At 41.5% G+C, this 21,388-nt stretch overlaps 1 protein-coding gene across 12 annotated transcripts in view; it reads right to left on the reverse strand.

Moving 5' to 3' along the window:
* The window catches only part of CACNA2D1 (calcium voltage-gated channel auxiliary subunit alpha2delta 1), a 1,459,114-nt gene that overhangs the window by 31,438 nt on the left and 1,406,288 nt on the right, over positions 1-21,388 (reverse strand). For 7 of the 12 annotated variants that reach the window (XM_069228696.1, XM_069228697.1, XM_069228694.1 and 4 more), the window contains one exon: positions 4,884-4,966. In XM_069228696.1, the coding sequence (XP_069084797.1) occupies positions 4,884-4,966 (83 nt within the window). Of the gene's footprint in view, positions 1-1,348; positions 1,438-4,883; positions 4,967-21,388 lie in introns of all 12 variants that reach the window. The other 5 variants (XM_069228692.1, XM_069228695.1, XM_069228690.1 and 2 more) reach the window with 1 other exon arrangement.

Below are 21,388 nucleotides of genomic sequence, written 5' to 3' on the forward strand. Positions count from 1 at the left end.
ATTGATTCGTTGATTAACGTTTGTATCTGAGGATCTCTTTTATATTACATAAAAAAACATCTTGAAGGTTTGAATTTGTTTTTAGTGCTGTCCTTATTGGTTGATCGATGACAGTAAGTTTTGTCCTTTGCTTTTTCGTCTGCGAGGTACAAATAGTCACATCTTGTTACTTTCAGATATGTTTGTATTTAACTGTAGTTGTTTTTGTTGAGGCAGTTCAGTGGGTTACTGTTCCTGTTGTTATGATCGTTGTAAGAACTGGGTACACTCACCACGAGGTACAGAATACTGGCATTTATGCCCCACCACTTTAAAATGGCACCACACTATTTTACAATCTAAATGTTTCCTTGGAGTGGCCTTACTCCTTTACACAGAGACAATTACTGGTACTCAACTGAAGGGTGTCATGGTTGTGAGCCATTTCCTCCTGAGCCCCTATTTTTGTCTGGCTGCCTCTGCTTGCACTTTGTCTTTTATTGCGCCCACACATCTCCTGGTGAATGCCCATTTGCCATTTAACCTCCTTCCGGTCAGTCCTTGACCTCACTTGTGTAGAATGACTGCCTCTACTTCCTCCAATTGTCTGTTACAATCCCGGTCCTTTGACAGTGCGGGTGCACCATCCCAATCACTTCTTGATCCCTTTAAAAATTCATAAAGACGCACGCCTACTCTTAGCGCAGTGTCTTTTAAAACGGTATCACCTAACTATCACAAAATTGAAGAAGCAGAAATTACAGATATCGTGTTGCATTAAAGTCATTTCTTTTCAAAGATGTGTCATGATATAGATGATAGACCTTACATTGCCACTGAGATAGCCATCTGCGAAGTACTGTTTGAAATCCAGTCCACTTATTTATGTATTTCCAACTTGCTGATTTATTATATACATTTGAGTGAAAAATGAATAGCCATGAGGACTATTACAGTTAGTGAATGTTTTGTAAATGTCATTACTGCAACCATAAATCATTAGAGGAAGGGTTGTTGAATCAAGGCACTCTCTAGAATGCAAAAAACTCCTATTTTGCTGGTGTTCTATGACTAGCAGCGCGATTAAGACAGCCAAACAATTGAGAGCATGCATCATTAAAGTGATGCCCTTAAAAACAATTTACTGTTCGTAGAATCGTGCCATTCCGTGTATGGCACAAATAAAGCCAATCTCCTTGAATGGCTTTATTCCATACGCAAATAATAGTTTTAAGTACAGTAAACATTCAAAATACTAATGTGCCTAGATCACACATTTAAATGCATTATATTTCCACTAGCCTGGTCGGGGAAGGATTGTCTAACTCTACAGCAAAAATAAAAAAAAAAGTTAGAGAAAGGAACTAACCCTGAACACCACATGAATACTTGCAGTAAAATGAAGATAGGAGCAGACGTCATGGCAGAGGCACGACTCGTTGTGCATATAGGCTGATCCTATTAATAACAGGCAAAGTAGCAAGTAGAGGAAAAGGAAAGAAAACACAGAAAAAGACACACAAGATGAGATTTCATGCAATTGGCTGGCAGTTAGCAGAGTTAATGTGGAAGCATCCACGCAGAGCAGAAATTCACAGTGGGTCTTGCAAATAAACTTAACCAAAATATTCCACTGCTACAAAAAAGACAACTAGCGACACTTATCAGCACATCAAGCTAGTGAGAAAAACTTGTACATTCACACAGTAATACCTGTTTTCAAAGGAGAAGGTATAAAAAGTCACCTAAATTCTAGGACCAGTACCAATATCATATCTAAACTGGTGTAAAGTGGACCAGTTGCTTTACCTGCCATTCCGGTTTCAGAGTTCAGACTTCAAAAAGCACAATCCCCTTCTAACAACCAAGAGAACACTTGCCAGACAAATGTTACTATGTTTTCCATAAAGTGGAATTTTAAATGTCTTCAGTGCTCTGGTTCAAAATGCTTTTTTGATAATATAAGTCACAAGCAATGATTGAAACAATGGATTTCAAGTAACTAGTTCATTTTAGCTAAATTACGGTAGACCTTTTTATGGATTCGTTCATTTGGAAGTTATACTAGACAGTGACCATCGGTTCACCATTCCCTGGGGTACTGTTCTTACCGAGCTACCCCACCTGGTTTTCTGTTGACAAATTTCCTAAGACTGGGAAATTGCAGTGACAAGAGGGATTTCTCTCTATGACTACTGAGCTCGTTATATTCCTAATGCACCTCAAGGGGTATGGGTAGGAGATATTACTTAGTGAAGATCAAAGTTCGAATCCTGCCCTTGACGCTTGGCTCAACATTGTGTGTTCCTAGGCAAATCACTTAATCTTCCTCCGCCAACACATAAAACAAAAAATAATATAATGTGTGGAATATACTTGTGTAATCTTCACTTCATGCACATGAATTTGTAGATGTCTCCTAGCCATCCACCGCACCACCCCTCCAATTAAAGCTACAGTGTTCCATTGCTTACTGGCTAAGGCTGTGCTAAATAAATACCAATACACATATAAGACCCAGACGTGTATAACTGTTCACCACTTTCATGTCCTAACTTCATATCATTTTACTGACACTTCTCTTAACTATGTCCTGTGCTATTGCATTTTATTGGTACAGTCCATTCACAGTTTATGTTTTGCTGCAGCACTTTCAAAATATGTCTAAAGCCTTCGAGTCAGGAAGACGATTGTGATTTCTGTATTTCACTTCCACATTCATCTTTTTGACCACCACAGGGGCAATCTTAGTGTTACTAATCATGTATGTTTGATATCTATTGATGCTCCAGCTTATCAAAGAGAGGAACTCTTTATATGGAAAAAAACTATTGCCGGACTCGCGGTCATCAAGAGTTCCTCTTACGTTGTGTCACTTGACTTCTAATTGGTGCCGGTTAATAGATGTTTGACCAGCTTCTAAATGCATTGTCAGTTAAGAATTAACTTAACCAAAATACGAGGCTTTTGTTCCCCAAATGTGCAACCACAAACGGAGAATTTTCCTGAGATACCGTAAGGTCTAAATTCGGTGTATGCCACCCAGAAATATGATTAAGAAGTAGACATTCACCTGTAACATTTTTTAAATAACTTCAGTGACTATAAAACCAAGAAGCCAAACAAAGGCAGATAGTGCCATTTTAAACGGGCATCGGTTAACTCTTTAAAAATGTTTTCATTAAAGTAGGTATACATGTATAGATTTCAGGACATTTAATTAAATTCAGCAGGTATTCAAACAATTTCTGATTTCATATGTAATATAATTCTGTGAATGCCCTTGATTACTTAGTCATGTAGCTTGTGGGCTAATATTTTTATAAATATAAAGATACAATATCTAGCATTTTTACAAATTTGAGAAATGTTATCATAGAAGCTGATATGTTAAGGCTGCTTTTTATTCAGACCCGCCAACGTGGATTTCAAAACACATTAAGCCAGCATCGATGTGCATTTAGCATGTGAAATTAGTTGAAATTTACATAAATTGTCACTGTTTAAAGATGCCCTTGTTTATTTTGGTGCTGTGCAAATCTTATGCAGCAAGGAGCTTAAACCGAAAAAAAAACGTTTGGCCGTATCCAACACTGCTTAAAGCGAAGGGCGTTTGGACATCCTTAATGAACATCAAGGGGTAATTTTAATAATTTAAAGTGCACTATGCTAGGAAGAGATAGCAGGGGGGCACTTAATCCATTAATATGTGCTGCTCCTGCTCTCTTCCCCAGTGCTGATGCTTTCAGGCTGCCTCGCGCCATGCATACACCTTTTCACCACAGTGCAATGATGTGTGTGTGTGTGTGTTGTCTAGCATAGTTTTTGTATTAAAAGAGTATGTTGGGTGTATGCTGTACAGTACAGCATAGATGAAATATGTGAAAAGTTTGGTAAGGATATAAAAAAAAACATTTTTCATTGTTAGCACTGGTCAGAGAGGCGTTACTTTTCTACTCACTTGGGCTTTGCATCAAAAAGCAGAGGTGGTAACATTGGAAAGCGCATGTAACATCCGGTGGGCACCTCCTTGATGTGAAATAGTGTAAAGTGCTATTTGTCCTATTGCTTCCAGCGCTACTTTCCAGCGCACAAAAAAAACATCATCTGGAAAGTAAACACGTTATCGAGACGTGCACCAGTATCCATCACTTTTTGTGACTTTGCGCCAAAGCAAAGTGATAATAAATCTACCCAAAAAATGTAGATTGAAAGTTTCTATGTTGAGCCATGAGGACTTTGGGAATAATGGCAGAGTATCATTTCAAATGAATGATTACGATAACTGCTAGTGTCAGTGTTCCTACGCCACCTTTGCTGCAAAATAACTTAGTTATTTGTAAACCCGTATATTAAAAGCTGAAAATAAAATATATTTAAACGCCGATGACTATCTTTCAAAATACAGCTTAGTATATTGCTCCACTTAGAAAAGAATGGATATCATTAAAGCATCATGACTTCTTAGCGCTATCCTAGTTCAACGAAAGGTATTCAATTCTTAAGGAAATAAATAGACTTTGATATTGCATATTGATAAACAAATAAGGTTTTAAAATGGTTTAAGCAACAGATCCAAATTAAATTTGTTGTCACGTTATTCACACATTCAGTAAATTGTTTTAAAAAGGAAGAGGTTGAAAGCTATTAATCTTTGTTTCCACCGTAAAAGAAAATAGGTACATTGTTGGACAGCACATGTTCAATGTATGTTCAAGGATTATTGTGTGAAAGTACAATGTTCATAGAAAAGGTAAGTAACAAAGCAGCTGTTAAATTTAAGTTAATCATGAAACACATTAAAGGAGCTTAAAATACAATTCGAGATTAAGTTAATATGCTATCAATTTTGATATATCTGTGAATTGTCTCCGGAAATCTGTATGCCTCAACAGCATTCTTACCCGGCTATCTTCATCAAAGCAGACATCTGGACCCTTCCTATACCTTGGATTCTGTGCCAGCATGCACGGATCTGGTCCTTGAGCTACACAATTTGATTAAGGAAAGTGACACTTTATTCGTTCACATTTGTATCTTCAGGCAGTGTTTCCTGGTAGCCAGGTATAGAATTAAATGAGAAGAGAGGAAAATACAGAAATATGTCTAAAAACTAAGAATTTTAAATTGTTGCTGTTACTTGTAAGTTGAACAAGTATTGGCGAAACCAATAGGTCTTTCCTATGAAAATTGGTGTGATATTTGTATTTTTTATTGCAACCACATTTCACAAATAAAATAAAAAAAACATTTTGCTGCATAGACGTGGCGGCTATAGCCATATATTTCTACATTTACAGAAATTATATATCACACATTTCATTTTAATAGAACAATACAGGTGCTTCTTAGCAGAAATGTATACTTAGAATAGGTATAAAATTGCCCCATCTCACTGCTCCCCTTCTCATACAAAGTCCCTGAGAAGGCCATCACACACCACCACATGGAATACCTAAAGAACCACAGTCTTCCAGACACTGCTGAAAACCAGAATCTGTACCAACCACAGCACCAAAACTATCTTGCTGGCAGGCACTGATGACATCAGATCCCTCTTCAACCAAGGACAAATGGCTTGACCACTCAGCAGCATTTGATACACTATCACATCACAACCTGATCAAAAGGCTGCACAACATCAGAATCAGAGCAAACACCCTCAAATGGATTGCCTCCTTCCTCAAAGATGGAACCCAGAGAACTGCCTCCCACCCTTCTAGCTTGGAATTTAACAACAACATTTGTGGCATCCCTCAAGGTTCATCCCTCATCCCCACCCTGTTAGACACCTACATGACTCCCTTGGTAAATGTCATAAGATCTAAACATCATATCCTATGTCGACAATGCCCAGCTCATTGTTTTACTATCAGAAGACCCCATCACCACACTGAAAAGCATCCACAAATGCATGATGAACATTGCCAACTGTATGAGAACCAACTGCCTATTGCTCAAGACGGATTTGCTGATCTTTGGAAACACTTCCCCATGGAACAACGAATGGTGGCCGTCCTCATTAGGACCCTCACCTATTCAACAGCACAGTTTTGTCTTCTGGCTTCCTCAGCCCCGCAAGATCTTCAAGTGGCTCCCCATCAACACCAGATGGACAATCACTCAAGCTCCGGTCACCAGCCAACTGGACTATGGCAACATACACTATGCAGGCATCTACGCAGCTCCTCACAAGAGTACAGATGATACAGAACTCAGCAGCCGACTCATCCCTGACGTCCCCAGGTAGACCCATATCACCCCCAACTCAGGATGCTCCACTGGCTTCCCATTTAGAAAAGATGCCAGTTCAAGATGCTGATCCACATGTTCAAAGCCCTCCACAACCTAGGACCTGCGTACATAAAACACCAGACTGAATTTCCACCTTCCGTCCAGACACCTGCGCTCCACCTCCCTCTTTCTTGCCCCCTCCTGCATCTACTGCAGCAACAGTGGAGGATGCTCCTTCTCCTACTTCCCATGGCCACGGCCCCCCTCCCACTCCACCTATGGACCTCATCCTCCCTGCTGGGCCTGGTTTTTCGAATGATCCCCAGCAGCAGTACCCGCCAGCACCTGGATACCCTCACAGGTGATTAGCCAGGCTGGTCAAATCTATCTGGTTTGAAGTGGAGAAAACAGTTTTAATTTTAATGCTCAACACAGGGAACTAAGTTTCTTATTGACTCAAATAAAAAGTACTATTCCCTTTCAATTACTGTAACCTGAAGGTATAGGATCAGCTTTAGAATTTGGCAGACAGGGTACTCCATCACAAATGTGACAAAGTACCCTGTCTACCAAATTAGTGGTTGACTGATTAATTCAGAGATGGAAAGACCATCTCTCACCAAAACCCCCATTGGCTCTCTTAATCAAATGCTTCCTCCAACAGTCTGAAGGATGAGGGGCTGCCATGGGAAGGCCACTCCACCATCCTATTTATGGCAGAAGATGTGATTTTATTTTCTGTCCAGCATGGTAAGGTACAACCTAATAGCGAGGGACAGAAAAAACGAATAATGACCACCCCCCCATGCCCAGGAGAAGACACCCTGGTTGTGCACTTTAGTAGTTATTTGTTTTACAATAATAAACTCTCTATTCGAAAGTTCGATTTTGACAAACACTTTGTTAAAGTTTGCTGAGAGCTGTAAAAAACTGAGAGATGTTGTCCACCAAACGTTTTGTATGTTGGCAATAAACACCATGATAAAGGTTCGTATCAAGGTATTTAGATCAACTCTGGCCCAGTGGTGATCTCTAAATTTGGTGGATGGTAGTTGTTTAGAGTGGCAGATCTCATATCCTAAGCCAACCTGGTGAACTGTACTCTGTCCGTCAACCTTTAAACCTGGCCTGTATTGTTAACGCACACAGATGGCTAAAAATGAAAAAAAGAAGTTAAAGAAAAGAAAGATCACAACGTTTGGAAAAGTAAATTATGCCAACATTGGCAGTAAAGAAAATGTCTTTTTAGGGTGATATGAAAATGCTGCTACTTACAATGCAAGTGAGATGATGGCTGAAGAGAACTTACCCATTGCTCCTGAAAAGGGGTGGCTCAAATACATTATATATATATATATATGGTGGTGGTCGCCACTAGGTAGTTATAGTTAGGACCTAGCTTCTATATAAAAAGTGTTTTTTTACTTGCCTATATCTTTGGCGCTGCTTGTCAAATCTTTCCGAAACTTTCCAAAACAATTTGCCAGTTCCGCCAGCTGCTGCTTGGAATGTTTCGGGTTGATCCATCCAGGGGGGCTGAGAAAAAAGGGTGTCCCAAAACATGTTTTCCCCATTCACTTTTCCATAGGGATTTTGAATAGTGATAGCGCAAAAACTACTGGACAGAATTACACCAAATTTGGCAGGAAGTTAGGTCCTGCTCCAGAAAGAGTGTTTTTTTTGGTGTAATTCTGTTCAGTAGTTTTTGAGAAACTAGGGGAAAATAAATTTGTATATCTAGGAATGCAAAGGATTTGCAACCCCTAACAATTTCTTGCTGATTGGCTGATAACACTTCAACAACAGAAGCTGTTGAAAGGTTGGCAGCCATCTTGGGACTCGGCTTCGGCGTGAGTTACAGTTACCTTAAGGCATGAGTTAAAGTTACTTCAGGTAACTCTAACTATAACTGGTGAATTCCTATGGTTTTGTAGGTTTCAAATGTGAGCCTAACTATAACCTCCCTGTAACCTTTGGCTTTTTAAGTGAATTTCTATGTTTTTTTTCAAATTCTATCTCCTAATTGTAATGTCCCTGTAACCTTTGTTTTTTTCAGTCTAGATATTTATATATATATATATATATATATATATATATATATATATATATATATATGTTCAGAAGAAAAAGCTAAAGCTCTTTCTAGGCCAGTCTCAACCCCTTAGCTGCAGCACCCTATTGACCCCCCACAGCCCCCCCAGTACTGAGCACTTTTTTGTCTATTTGGGGTAGTTCGCACTTAGGGCTCCATAGTGTTTTTCCCAGGAAAGGTATCCATGCAAAATTTGTGTCCTTTTTTTCTAATATCCTGGGGATTCTAAAGGTACCCTGGATTTGTAGATTCCCCTTGGCAAAATATAGCAACATTCTGAGTTTTGGAGAAAAATATTAAAAAGGTGCTCCAGATAAAAGTGTCTGTTTTTTCTCCTAGAAATGGCACCCACAAATAGCTTACTGTACTAAAGTCAACATCTTCCCAGTCTTCAGGAACATACAGAGCTAAATAAAATTAAAAAAAACATAATTTTGTACCACAGTTCTAAGGGGAAGTCTAGTTTCCATAATTTATTTGCTCTCAACCTACTTCCAGTTTGTGGTAAAAACCAGTGTGAAACCCATAGCTGACCCTTATAGATTTCTAAAATGTAGACAGAATTCCAAATTCAGCAAGATGTATAGATCCCTCAAAGTCTTCCCAAGAAAAATAACTGTTGAAATAAATAAATATTGAAAATGAGTAGGGAAAAAGGGCATTTGGGACAGCATTTTCACCTGTAACCTTTGCCACAATGGCTGATTTATAAAAGCAATATACATTTATGTCTGCTTGACCCTTCTGGATGTGGGGATATATAGGGTCTGCAGGTTATCTAAGAACCCAAGGTACCCACAGCCAACAACTGAGCTGCACTGTACAATGGTTTTTCATTGAGTACTGAGTATAGACCAATTCTTATAGCAAAATAGGCAGAGTGAAAAATGGGTATTATTAGAAAAGGGGTCTCTAGTTGGCAGTGGTTTACACCCTGTCCATGTAGGGACCATCATACTAGTCAGGGTAAGGGGGTCACACAGGTACAATAACCCCTGCTCATCCCCTTGTTAGCTTGGCTCAAGTAGTTAGGCTTATCTCAGAGGCAAGGTGTAAAGTATTTGTCCATACACACACACACACACACACATACACATACACACAAACACAGTAAAAACACTACAAAAGGACTCCACACCAGTTTAGAAATATTCATCTGAGTAAAACAAGACCCAAATGAGAAGAATTCAACATGCACAAGTCAAAATACCTCTTTTTAAAAGTCTAAGCAAGTCTTAATCAATAGGACTCGATTGCTGTATCTCTTCAGAACAAAGTACCTAGTTTGTGTCAAAAACAAAGATGATGCGGACCACAGGAAAAGTGGAAAGGTGATAATAAAGCAAAGTGATGCATTGGTTCCTTTTTGTCAGGGGAGGTGATGGGTCTATTCTTTCCTCACAGCTGAGAGATGTGTTGGTTATTCATGACAGGGAAAGTGATGTGTTGATTCTTTCCTCACAGTAAAGGTGATACATCGATTTCTGGACACGGGGCCTTGGTTCCTTACTGCGGTACAAGGTCGATGAAAAATTGGCACCAGGCACTATGCACGGAAATTCCAGACGCGCTGTGTTGATGGGAATGCGGTGAAACAGGTGATACGTCGATTTTGCAGCCACAAGACAGGTGTTGCATTGCTTTTTGCAGCGTATTGATGCAGGGAATTTCTCCTTCAGATCACCAGCTTTCATGTCCAAGGGTCCAGTGACTGTAGTTGACACCATTTGGCAAGTAAGGACTCTCAGCAGAAGAGCCCAGGCACTGGCAGATGAAGTCCATGATGTCCCTGATATTTCTTAACAGGACACAAGCTCAGTCCAAGCCCTTGGAGAACCTTGGAAGCAGGATGTAGAAAGCCAAGTCCAGTCCTTTCACTCCCAGGACAGAAGCAGTGATCAGCAGGCCAACCCAACAAAGCAACAGGCAGAGTGGGAGCCCCTCATATAGCATCCAGCTCATCTTCCTGGCAGACGTTCACCAGTGGAGAAGGATTCTAACTACGTGGTGCTAGAGGTCCAATACTTTTACTCATTTCTGTCTTTGAAGTAGGCAAACTTCAAAGAGAAGACTTTGTAGTGCAGAAGACCCTGCCTTTCCCTGACCTGAACCCAGACACACTGCAGGGGTTGAGACTGCTTTGTCTGAGGACAGGCACAGCCCTATTCAGGAGCAAGTGTCAGCTCCTCCCACCACTCTAGCTCAAGAAGACCCATCAGCATGGTCATGGGCCATCAGGATATGCAGGGCACACCTTAGATCACTTTGTGTGACTGTGAGTGAATGCACAAACATTCCAACTGTCATCCTGACCCAGACGCTATTCAGCAGCCCAGCAGAGGCACAGAATGGTTAAGGAAGAAAATGCCCACTTTCTAAAAGTGACATTTTCACACTTACAATTCAAAAACCAACTTAATTAAACAATGTATATTTAAATTGTGAGTTCAGAGACCCCCAACCTCATATCTCTATCTGTTCCCAATGGGAAATTACACTTAAAAGATGTTTCAAGGAAATCCCCATCTTACCCTATGGGAGAGATAGGTCATGCAATAGTGATAAATTAAGTTAGCAGTATTTCACAATCAGGACATGTAAACCACATCAGTACATGTCTTACCTTTTAAATACACTGCACCCTGCCCCTGGTGCTGCCATAAGCCTTCTTTAGGGGTGACCTACATGTAGTAAAAGGGATGGCTTGGGCCTGGCAAGTGGGAAGCACTTGCCAGGTCAAAATGGCAGTTTAAAAGTGCACTAGCAGGTTTGAGACATTTTTACAGGGCTACTGATGTGGGTGGCACAATCAGTGCTGAAGACCCACTAGCAGCATTTGATTTACAGGCTCTGGGCACACAGGGTGCACTCTACTAGGGACTTACTGGTAAATCAAATATGCTAATTATGGTGAAACCAATCACCATTAGAATTTAGATGGGAATCACTTGCACTTTAGCCAGTCATAGAGCCAGCAAAAACGAAACTCAGCACAGGATCAAAAACAGGAAGTCAGAGGAGAAAAGACAGGGGAAACAACGCTAAGAGCTGACAAGTCTAGCAGGTATCAAGGAACCTTATGTTTTTCTGAAATGTGCGCAAAATAGGGAGTTTAGGAGCAGTGGTTATTTCTACATATCTGAATTTTAGAGTACCCGTCATTTTTCTTATACACTGGCTTACATTTGAAAGGGACAAACGTAGAGAAAGCCCATAAATGTTCTTCTATGCTTTGGTCCTGATAAAAATGGTACCTCACTTGTGTTCGTGACAGGAAATGGCCCGAAACGCAACATGAATGCAGCACATTTTCCCACCTAAAATTGACCTTTTTCGGTGTGGGTAGCTATAGATTTGGGACGCTAGCTCAGCTGGCACCTAGGGAAACCTAGCCAACCTGTACATTTAAAAAAAAACTAGACACCTAGGGGAATCTAGGATGACATGACTTGCATGGATCCCATTAGGTATTAATACCGACAATGCCCAGTAAACCTCAAACTTTGCCTGAAATCACTAATTTTCCTTACAATTCTATGATATGAAACTTATAGAATACACAGGAATCCACAATATTCCTACCACCCCACCTGTGCCAATAAAAAAACTGTCTCACTTGTGTTGCTGGGCCTAGTGCTGCAACAGGAACAGATCAAACCAAGGACAATGGAATCCCTTGTGTTGGCACTCCTATTGACCTCAGTTGGATCTGTTCCTGTAGCTGGCATTAGGCCCACCACACAAGTAAGGTACCATTTTTATCAGTACAGGAGGGGTAATGTTGAGTGGAAGGAATTTGTCCTTTCCCTTTTTCATGCTTTCTAGTGGTTTTGTGCTGTAAAGCTTCCTTGTCCTTAGTGTTTTCTCTGTTTGTTAACGCTTTTTTGTTTTGTGCTTCTCAGGTTTCCCTGAATTCCCTGCACTCATTATCATTATTTACATCTTTTAATTCCTAAATGTGATGTGTTCTCTCACTCATCAGCATTTACATACATCTCACTCTATCCAACAATAAGAGTCAACAGCAGCTTCACATGTCCTCTGATTTCCTCTGCCACAGGCACACTTGCACCTTCATATGTCCATCCAATGTACGTGTCTTGGATGTGTGTGATGTGGTGGCCATTTTGATCTCTTGTTAATATTGCTGATTGGTAACCACTTTTGGTTGTTACAATGTCTCCAAGTCACAGTCACACCTTAATTAAAATGCAGCCTTTCCACCCCAAGAAAATACAGTCAGGGCTTCTGAACATTGGAGCAAGTGAGGACATACATATTCATATTTTCTCCAGCTACGATTTAAAAAAGGCTCAGTTTTCACTGCCTCATTAATTACACAAATGTAAGATAGATAGATGGCACCAGTTCAACATAATCCCTCTGGACTCTGAGTTAAAGACTCCTAGTCGCTGATCTATGAGCCTTCACTGCTTTATCATTCTTCAAATACCCAATGATGTGTCTGGAACCTAACCTAACTATATCACACCTTTTACTTTTTATAGTGCAAGTGCATTGGAGAACTTTACATGATTACTGGATTACATTACAGAAGTTCAGAAAATCAAGAATCACAGGATGTTGAGATGACGCCATGACTGAAACCTCGTTCCCCAATTCCAACGTCAGTAGCTCTGGCTATTAGGCCACATTTCTTCCCTTACAAAATCCTTGGCCCTATAGGGTACCCATTGCCTTGCAGGTCATAGAAGAGATTAACAATGAAGACTCCTCTCCTTCTCCATCCCGTCTTGCAGCATGAGCGGCAGAATGCATTTAGAAATTCAGATGCCCAGATTCAATCTACCTTAGACAAGTCACTGTACAAATTAAATTCTGTGTAGCACTCCTCCTTAAGCAATGCCCCCCAGCCTGCTGCAACACTGGAGTCATTTGGAGGGCACTACAATCAATCAATCAATCAATCAGGGATTTGTAAAGCGCACTACTCACCTTTGAGGGTCTCAAGGTGCTGAGGAGGGGAGGGGGACAGAGGTGGGAGGTAGGTGCTGCTACTGCTCAAACAGACAGGTCTTGAGAAGTTTCCTGAAGCTATGAAGGTCTTTGGTCTGGCACAGGTGGGTGGTAAGAGTGTTCCACGTTTTGGCAGCAAGGTGGGAGAATGATCTACCGCTGATTGTAGTTCTGTGGACGTGTGGTATGGCTGCGAGGTCAGCGGAGCGGAGATGCTGGGTCAGGGTGTAGAAGGAAAGTCGTCTTTTGAGGTATTCTGGTCCGGTGTTGTACAGTGCTTTGTGAGCGTGGGTGAGGAGTTTGAAGGTGATTCTCTTGTTGACTGGGAGCCAGTGTAGGTTTTTCAGGTGGTCTGTAATGTGGCAGTGGAGGGGGATGTAACAGGATGAGGCATGCAGGGGCGTTCTGGATGCGTTACAGCCTCTTCTGGAGTTTGGCTGTGGTTCCTGAGTAGAGGGCATTGCCGTAGTCCAGTTTGCTGCTTACGAGGGCTTGGGTGACTGTTCTACTGGTTTCAGTGGGTATCCATTTGTAAATCTTTCGGAGCATGCAGATGGTGTTGAAGCAGGAGGAGGAGATGGCGTTGACTTGCTGGGTCATGGATAGTGAGGGGTCCAAGATGAAGCCTAGGTTGTGTGCGTGATCGGTGGGAGTCGGAGCGGTTCCGAGAGTGGCCGGCCACCAGGAGTCATCCCATGCAGAGGTAGTGGAGCTGAAGATGAGGACATCCATCTTGTCGGAATTCATTTTGAGGCAGCTGCTCTTCATCCATTCGGTGATGGCCTTCATTCCTTCATGGAGGTAGGTCTTGGCGGAGTCCTTGGTGAGGGAGAGGATCAGCTGGGTGTCATTGGTGTATGAGATGATGTTGAGGTTGTGGGATCGGGCGATGTTAGCGAGCGTGGTCATGTAGACATTGAAGAGGGTAGGGCTGAGAGACAAACCCTGGGGTACGCTGCAGATGATTTCGGTGGCTTCCAAACGGAATGGGGGAGGCAGACTCTCTGGGTTCTGCCAGTGAGAAAGGAGGTGACCCAGTCCAGGCCTCTGTCGCGGATTCCAGCATTGCTCTGCTAACACAAATGCCCATGTAATGCCTTTCATAGGCCAAAGGGGACATCATCCACTGGTATATCTGTCCAGAAGGGGTTATGGCACTGCATTGAACATGATGCTTGTGGTGCATTCATGAAGCCCACATCAAGGAGGATGAAGAGAATGTCAGTGAGGACTTGGATGAAATCCCTTCCTCCTGTGTGTCACTCTCAATTGATGATTTTGCATGTGCATTTTACAAGATGGTTTGGATGTTCCTGCATCTACACCAGTTTCCACCACCTCAGAATTCTCCATCCTACTGTTGTTTGGTTAGCCAATGTTGTACCTTAACTCCAGGAAGTAGCTTCCATTGCCCTATGTGGCTGACTTTGCGTGCCAAAGCTTCTCTTCTGCCCAGGATAAAGCTATTAGAGGCAGCATCTGCTCTGAATGCCCTTGCTTCATAATGCCAATGAGGAAGTGCTACTCCGTCAAGTACAACTCACATTTGTTAGCCATCCCACGTCAGAAGCCAAGATCATGTAGTGAACACATCTTGTCGTCTCAAGGATCACAAATATGATTCTTCTTTAGAGTTCCTTGACATAGATCTTTTCTCTTCTCACTTAAATCAGCAATTTTCCACCTTTGTGAGTTGACATCCTGATCTGAAGGCTTGGGCAACAGATAGCTTTCTCCAAGGATCACACCAGTTCCAGTTTCCTCTTCTCTCCAAGGTCCTGCAGTTTGCAAGATGCTTCCAATAGAAGATTTTTGTGGCCACCCCTCAATCGCCTTTTCAGGACTGGTTTCCCCCATCTGCTGGGCCTAACCATAGACATTCCTCACTTCCTCCCCTTCAGCTCTCTTCTTCTGAACCAGAAGGTCGTCTTCACAACCAGATTCTGCAGGGTCACCTTCAACTTTTGGTGTGGAAAATCTTCAAGATGGACTGATCTTTTACAGGTTGCAGTAGATTAGGCCAATGAACAATCTTAATTATGCTGGCATCAATCATGCAATTTCAAGAATTTGGTGTCACACTTATAATGTAAAATTCCCACAGTTATGTCATTACATCACTTTGCATTATTATTTGCCATTCGTAGTCAATATTCATTGCAAATGCACCATTTGTGGTCAAAATTGACATTCAATGCATAAAAACAGAAGAACACAAGCTGCTATTGCTTATTGTGCTTTTTTAGATCACAGGTTTGCTAAAGACACCTTGGGTACATGCAGAAAATAGACCTTGGAATGATTCTGTTCATTGCTTGCCCAGGCTTTGTGGGTCAACTCACATTTTCTTGCTTTCCTGTTGCTGGCTTTATTTAGGCTGTTCTGCTTGAGTTCAGTCCTTCTCTTGCCAAAACTTTAATTACAGTATCCTTTCAACTGCTGTCTTTCTGTAAACAGGCCTGTAAATCTTGTCCCTACTTCATCACATTTGCTGTGCAATCAAAGACCGAGGTCAAATCTCAGGCTTTGTCTTCCGAGGGTGTTTATTTACATTTCTTTCTCTGACTTCAAAATGAGAGGGTTTATGTGGCAATGTTGCTGGATACTGAGGATAGAAAAGAGCTTCTTCTATCACACGACAATATTTAAATGAACTGTGTAAGTATGCAAGAATAGGAACACAATTAAGCACATTTTTTGTTATTTCTGAAATGTGGTGGAAACAAATACTTCAATATGATCAAAACAAATCATTACCCTAGGTGATGCAATTTCCACACACATTTGCCTGTGCACTGTATGGGTTTATTAGTAGAACTGTATGTCTGTGCAAATATAATTGCCAATTCAATTGAAAATGTGTTGTCTGTAATGGCAGTGTGCTACCACACCATGAATACACCACACTACGCCACTCCACTCTACTTTGCACCACTCCACACCACTGCACTTAAGTCTGCATCAGTCTAATTGACAGTATTCCATGCCACTGCAGTCTGTACCACTCCACTCTACGCCACTGTCCCCATGCCACTTCACTACACCTCTCTACTCTACCCTGTACCACACTACACCAATGCACTCTTTACCACTCTACTCTACACCACTGTACTTTTTGCCACTGCACTCTACACCACTCCAGTCTAGGCCACAGCAATCTACCCTGCACAATTCCACTTTAGGCCCCTGTACTCTACGACACTCTGCAACACTGCACTGTATGGTACTGCACTCTATTCCAATACACTCTATGCCAATGCACTTTACTCTGTAGCACTCAGCTCTATGCCCCTGCACTCTATGCCAATCCACTGCATTTTACTCTAGCCTATTCTGCACCACTGCACTCTATGCCACTGCACTTTACTCCACTTTACTCTACACCACTACACTCTATGCCACTCTATGCAACTGCACTGTACCCTGCACCATCCCACTCTACGCCACTTGACTCTACACTGAAGAGTCTGAAATAATCTACTCTAAGCCATTGCACTCTATGCCACTCTACTCCACTCTGCACAAGTCCACTTTATGCCACTGCACTCTATGCCATGCTACTCTTAACCGCTGCACTCTAAGCCAATAAACTGTCCACAACTGCACTCTATGCCACTGAACTCTACTATGAATCACTATACTCTATGTTACTGCTCTTTATGCCACTCTACTCCACTCATCTCCACTGCACTCAGACAGTCTACTCTACAACACTGCAATTTCACCACTGAACTCTACGCCACTCAACTATGCACTATTCCACTCTACTTCACTCTACACCACTGCACTCTATGCCACTGCACTGTACAGCACTATACTCTACTCTGCACAACTCTATGCACCATTCTACACCACTACACTCTATGCCACTCAACTCTACTCTGCCCTTTAGGCTAATGCACTCTATATACCATGTTCTATATATTTAATATCATGGATGACCCACTCCTGTAGGAGTATCTCATCCCTGCTTTGTATGGGCAGAGGAAGAGCTGACTAAAACAGCCATGTTTTCAACAATTTATAAAATTTCCTAAAATTGAGGCAGGTGCAAATGTGACGAGAGACAGCATTCTAATGTTAGGGGGTTAAGTAAGAGAACGCTCTACCACCAAATTTAATTGTGCAAACTTAGGGAAACTGCAGAAGAGCTTTGTTAGAGGATGTCAGCTTTCTGAAGGGCAGATAAGACTTCAATTTGTAATGCAAATAAATGGGCCAGGCGTAATACAATGCCTTGTGTGTCCAACAACAAAGTTTGAACATTGCTTATTTTTTTTTATAGATAAACAGTGCACTGCTTTTCAAAATAGGGGCAGAGGAAAACTGGGCTGGCAGGTTGCAAATCAGCTGACAGCAGTATTTTGAATGACCTGTAGTTGACCTTGCACTTGAGCATGCAAGGTTCAGGACCTGTTTTGTGACTTGGAAGGGGTGCACCAAGCATAAACACAGAGTGGACAGAGGACTACTGCCCCTGTCCTAGTGGTGGTAGAATACTTTGTTTTGTGATTGAGAGTGTGACCAGACCTTTTCAGCTGAGGTAATGAGAATGTGGCCTTCAACCACTCTCATATAAAGTTCTGCTTTTATGTGAACGCCCAAATCCTTATGTTGACATGGCATGTGAATAACAAACATGGATGCATGTGGAGAAAGTGTGCAGCACACATGAAGTAGGTATTATTTATGTGTGCATGAGTCTGAGTACTGACACTAGTGGGAACCATTTTGGATGCCCTTGGTTTAGCATGCACAAGATGGAGGATGGAGACAGGCTTACCATGGGAAATGTGGTTGTTGATTGACTGGCGTGTGAGCCCTGGTCAAGTAACAGCCAAAATCCATAGCAATTTGTGCATAATCCTGGATACCTTAGCACAAAAACAGTCAGGCAATGTCTAAAGTATTTAGGCAGCACACAAACAGCAGTAACATGAAAACCTAACACAAGAAAAATCCCACACCAATTTAGGAAAATATATTACATTTTAATAAAGTATTTGACATCAAAACAACAATCAGTAGAACTGGAGTTATGAATTTTTTAAGTTTAAGGTAAAATTAGCAGATAAAATTCAAAATGACAACTGTGGAAATCTAATTGCGTGAGACTGGGTCAAAGTTGTAAAATATAAACAACCGCAATGCAGTGCTGCTGATGGGGTACAAGAAGTGGATTAGGCTTAGTTGGCACAGACCAAAGTAGAAAAAGTTCTGGTGAAAAAGTTCTGAGAAGATGAAGTTCAGTGGGGCAAAGCTGCAGGCAGCGTCAGAGAGAGGAGCTTTGTCTTGAGGGAGCTGCTAGATGAAGTTGCGGTGAAGATTTCTACATTTGGATTTGGTCACTTTTATGGAGGTCAAAAATCTTTATCGGAACAAGGCAGGAGGCTGTAATCAACAAGAAATCCAGGAGATGGGATATGCTGTGGAGAAAAATGTAGCGGGAGCTACCACAAAGAGAGGCCAACTGGCAATGTACCTCTGGCAGATTGATGAGCATGTTGACCCTGTCTTTCCTCGGTTCTCTGAGCAATTTGTAGCCACAAATGTTTTAACTCCTAAGTTTTGGATTTTGGCTATCTGGGCACATTTAGTACCATCATCAAAAGTCCAGGCCTGGAGGGGCAGCACTTGAGAGGTTAAGACTTACTCAGGCTAGGCCCAAGTGTGGGTTCAAGTTGGTGGGAGTCTGTTATGTCCCTGTAGCTCTGAATAGGAGGCCATCAAAATAGCCCTTGGAGTCACTGTGGTAGTTATGGGTTTAGGTGAAGAAGCAGTGCTAGAGCAGCAGGGCAGGCCTCTGAGAGTTCAAGGCAGGTTCCAGGCAGCAAAGCAGTCCTTCCTGGTGCAGCAAAGCAGTCTTGTAGAGTACACATTAGGCCACAACAGAAAGCAGTCCTCTGAGAGTTCTTCCGCAGGTCCAGACATTGAACCGAAGAGTGGTTCTGAGAGCTCTATTTTTATACATGGTGTCTTCTTTGAAGTTAGGAGACATTTCAAGAGGTTTCTCATTGAAGTGCTTGGAATTTCTGGACTCCCCTAACCTGGTTCAAGCTGCCTGAAAGAACAATTGAGTGGTGCCAAGCTGTGTGAAGGCACAGCACAGCATATTCAGTTGCCAGTGCGGCTCTGCTCAGCTCTGCCCCTATCCTGCCAGAAGATGAGCCATTCAGGCACACTTAATCTCTCTATTGTATGACTGTCTTGAAGGAATTCACAAAGTAATAACTTCCAACTACACTCAGTCATGAGACCCAGGGAGGGCTTTAGGCACCAAATGGCTAAAGGGCAGAACAATTCCAACTTTCTAAAACTAGAATTTTCAAAACTGTATTTTAGAATACCACCTTACCATTAAAGATGATTTTGAAGTACAACTTCATAGGTTCCAAACAGGAAATGCTTATCATCCCCCAATAAAAACGTAACATTTAATAAATGTGATAAGGCCACCCAATGTTATCATATGGGACAGATAGGCCTCACAGTAATGAAAAACAAATTTAGTAGTTTTTTCTTTTTTACTAAGAGGCCTACCTTTTGAGTGACGTATATGCTATAAATGGGGAGTTTAAGGCTTGGCAAGGGGGTTATATTGTTGAATCGCCTTCTAGCTGCAATATCAGGACTGGGACATGTTTTAAAGGGCTATTTATGTGAGTGGCTCAATTTGTGTTGCAGGCACACTAGTAACATTTAATTTACTGGTACTGAGTATATGGGAAATCACTCTACAGGAGACTTATAAGTAAATTAAATATGGAACCCGGTGTAACCCAATTTAATCATGTTTAGCACAAACACTTAAGCACTGGTTAGCAGTAGTAAAGTGCACAGAGTCCTAAGGCCAACAAAAATAAATTCAGCAAAAATTGGAGAATTAAAGGTTTAAGGTTTGCGGGTGACTCTGCAGAAAGGGGCAAGTTCACCACATAATAACATTACATTTTATTTATTCTCACTCATTACCTGGCACTTTCACTCTCGCACATGCTTACATACAAACACACATGCTTACACATAAATTCTCTCACACACACAGTCCCAACCACAGGAACACACATAACATACTTTTAAAACCATTATTTACGTACCTTAGCTGCTAGTGAAGCTTCCATTCCAGCTCCTGATGCTTCATTCCACTTATAGTAAATGCTATGCAATTATTCACTGCCAGCGTAAAATAACCCAAAGATAAGGACGGCGGAACCACCCCTTTATTCTTGACACTGATTTTGCCACATCCAAGGCCAAAAAGGTGCATAGGCAACACTAGGAGTCACCAGGGGTAAGCCATAGGTCGCGGCTGCATCCCTGATGACCTCTAAATGACGTATATGATTCAAGCACTAAAATACTCCAAAGGCTTTAAAGGCAAAGTTTTGGATTTATTCATATTCTATCTAGCAAACTGATCACAATGGATCAAAAGTGCCAGCTCTCTGTCCATTCTGGAAGCTGTTTCTCAAGATGTTCCAATAGATCCAATCTCTACCTCAAGCCATAGGTGACATTATAAAATAATCTGGCCTCAATCTCAATATGCTCATGATCCCCAGTTATATATGATGGTCTCCTCCCAAGATGATACTTTGTCATTGTCACTGACTCTGTGCAAAATACAGGCCTGTCAGATAGTTCACTACCTCATATTCAATCTTAATAAAATCAAATTCCTACTGGTCTAATCACACACATCCTATATCCAGTACAACAATGACTAGGTTCCACTATTGTCATGGATTGTTCTCTGACGATCATCAAAAGTGACAAATAAACTAGTTTCATTCTTGATAACAAGGTCAGTCTTTATGAAAACATGTGACAATGACTAGGAATGACAGCCATTAACTCAGATTAATTAAGGGGGAGAAGCACTTACTGGAACAAGACCTTAAAGAGAAAACCCAAACCCTGGTTCTATGCAGATTAGATTATGAAAACGCTGTCTCTGGCATTTTAAAGTTCTCTTGCCAACCCCAGGGACTTCCTGCATGCAGCTACTTTCCTGATCTCCAGATTTGGTTGGATGTTTCGAGCATATTGCCTCAGTCCTTTACTCACTGAGTAGTCTGACCAATTACCTATACCACCTATAAGAGT

Source organism: Pleurodeles waltl, chromosome 4_1, assembly GCF_031143425.1.
Source record: "Pleurodeles waltl isolate 20211129_DDA chromosome 4_1, aPleWal1.hap1.20221129, whole genome shotgun sequence".
Taxonomy (NCBI): Eukaryota; Metazoa; Chordata; class Amphibia; order Caudata; family Salamandridae; genus Pleurodeles; species Pleurodeles waltl.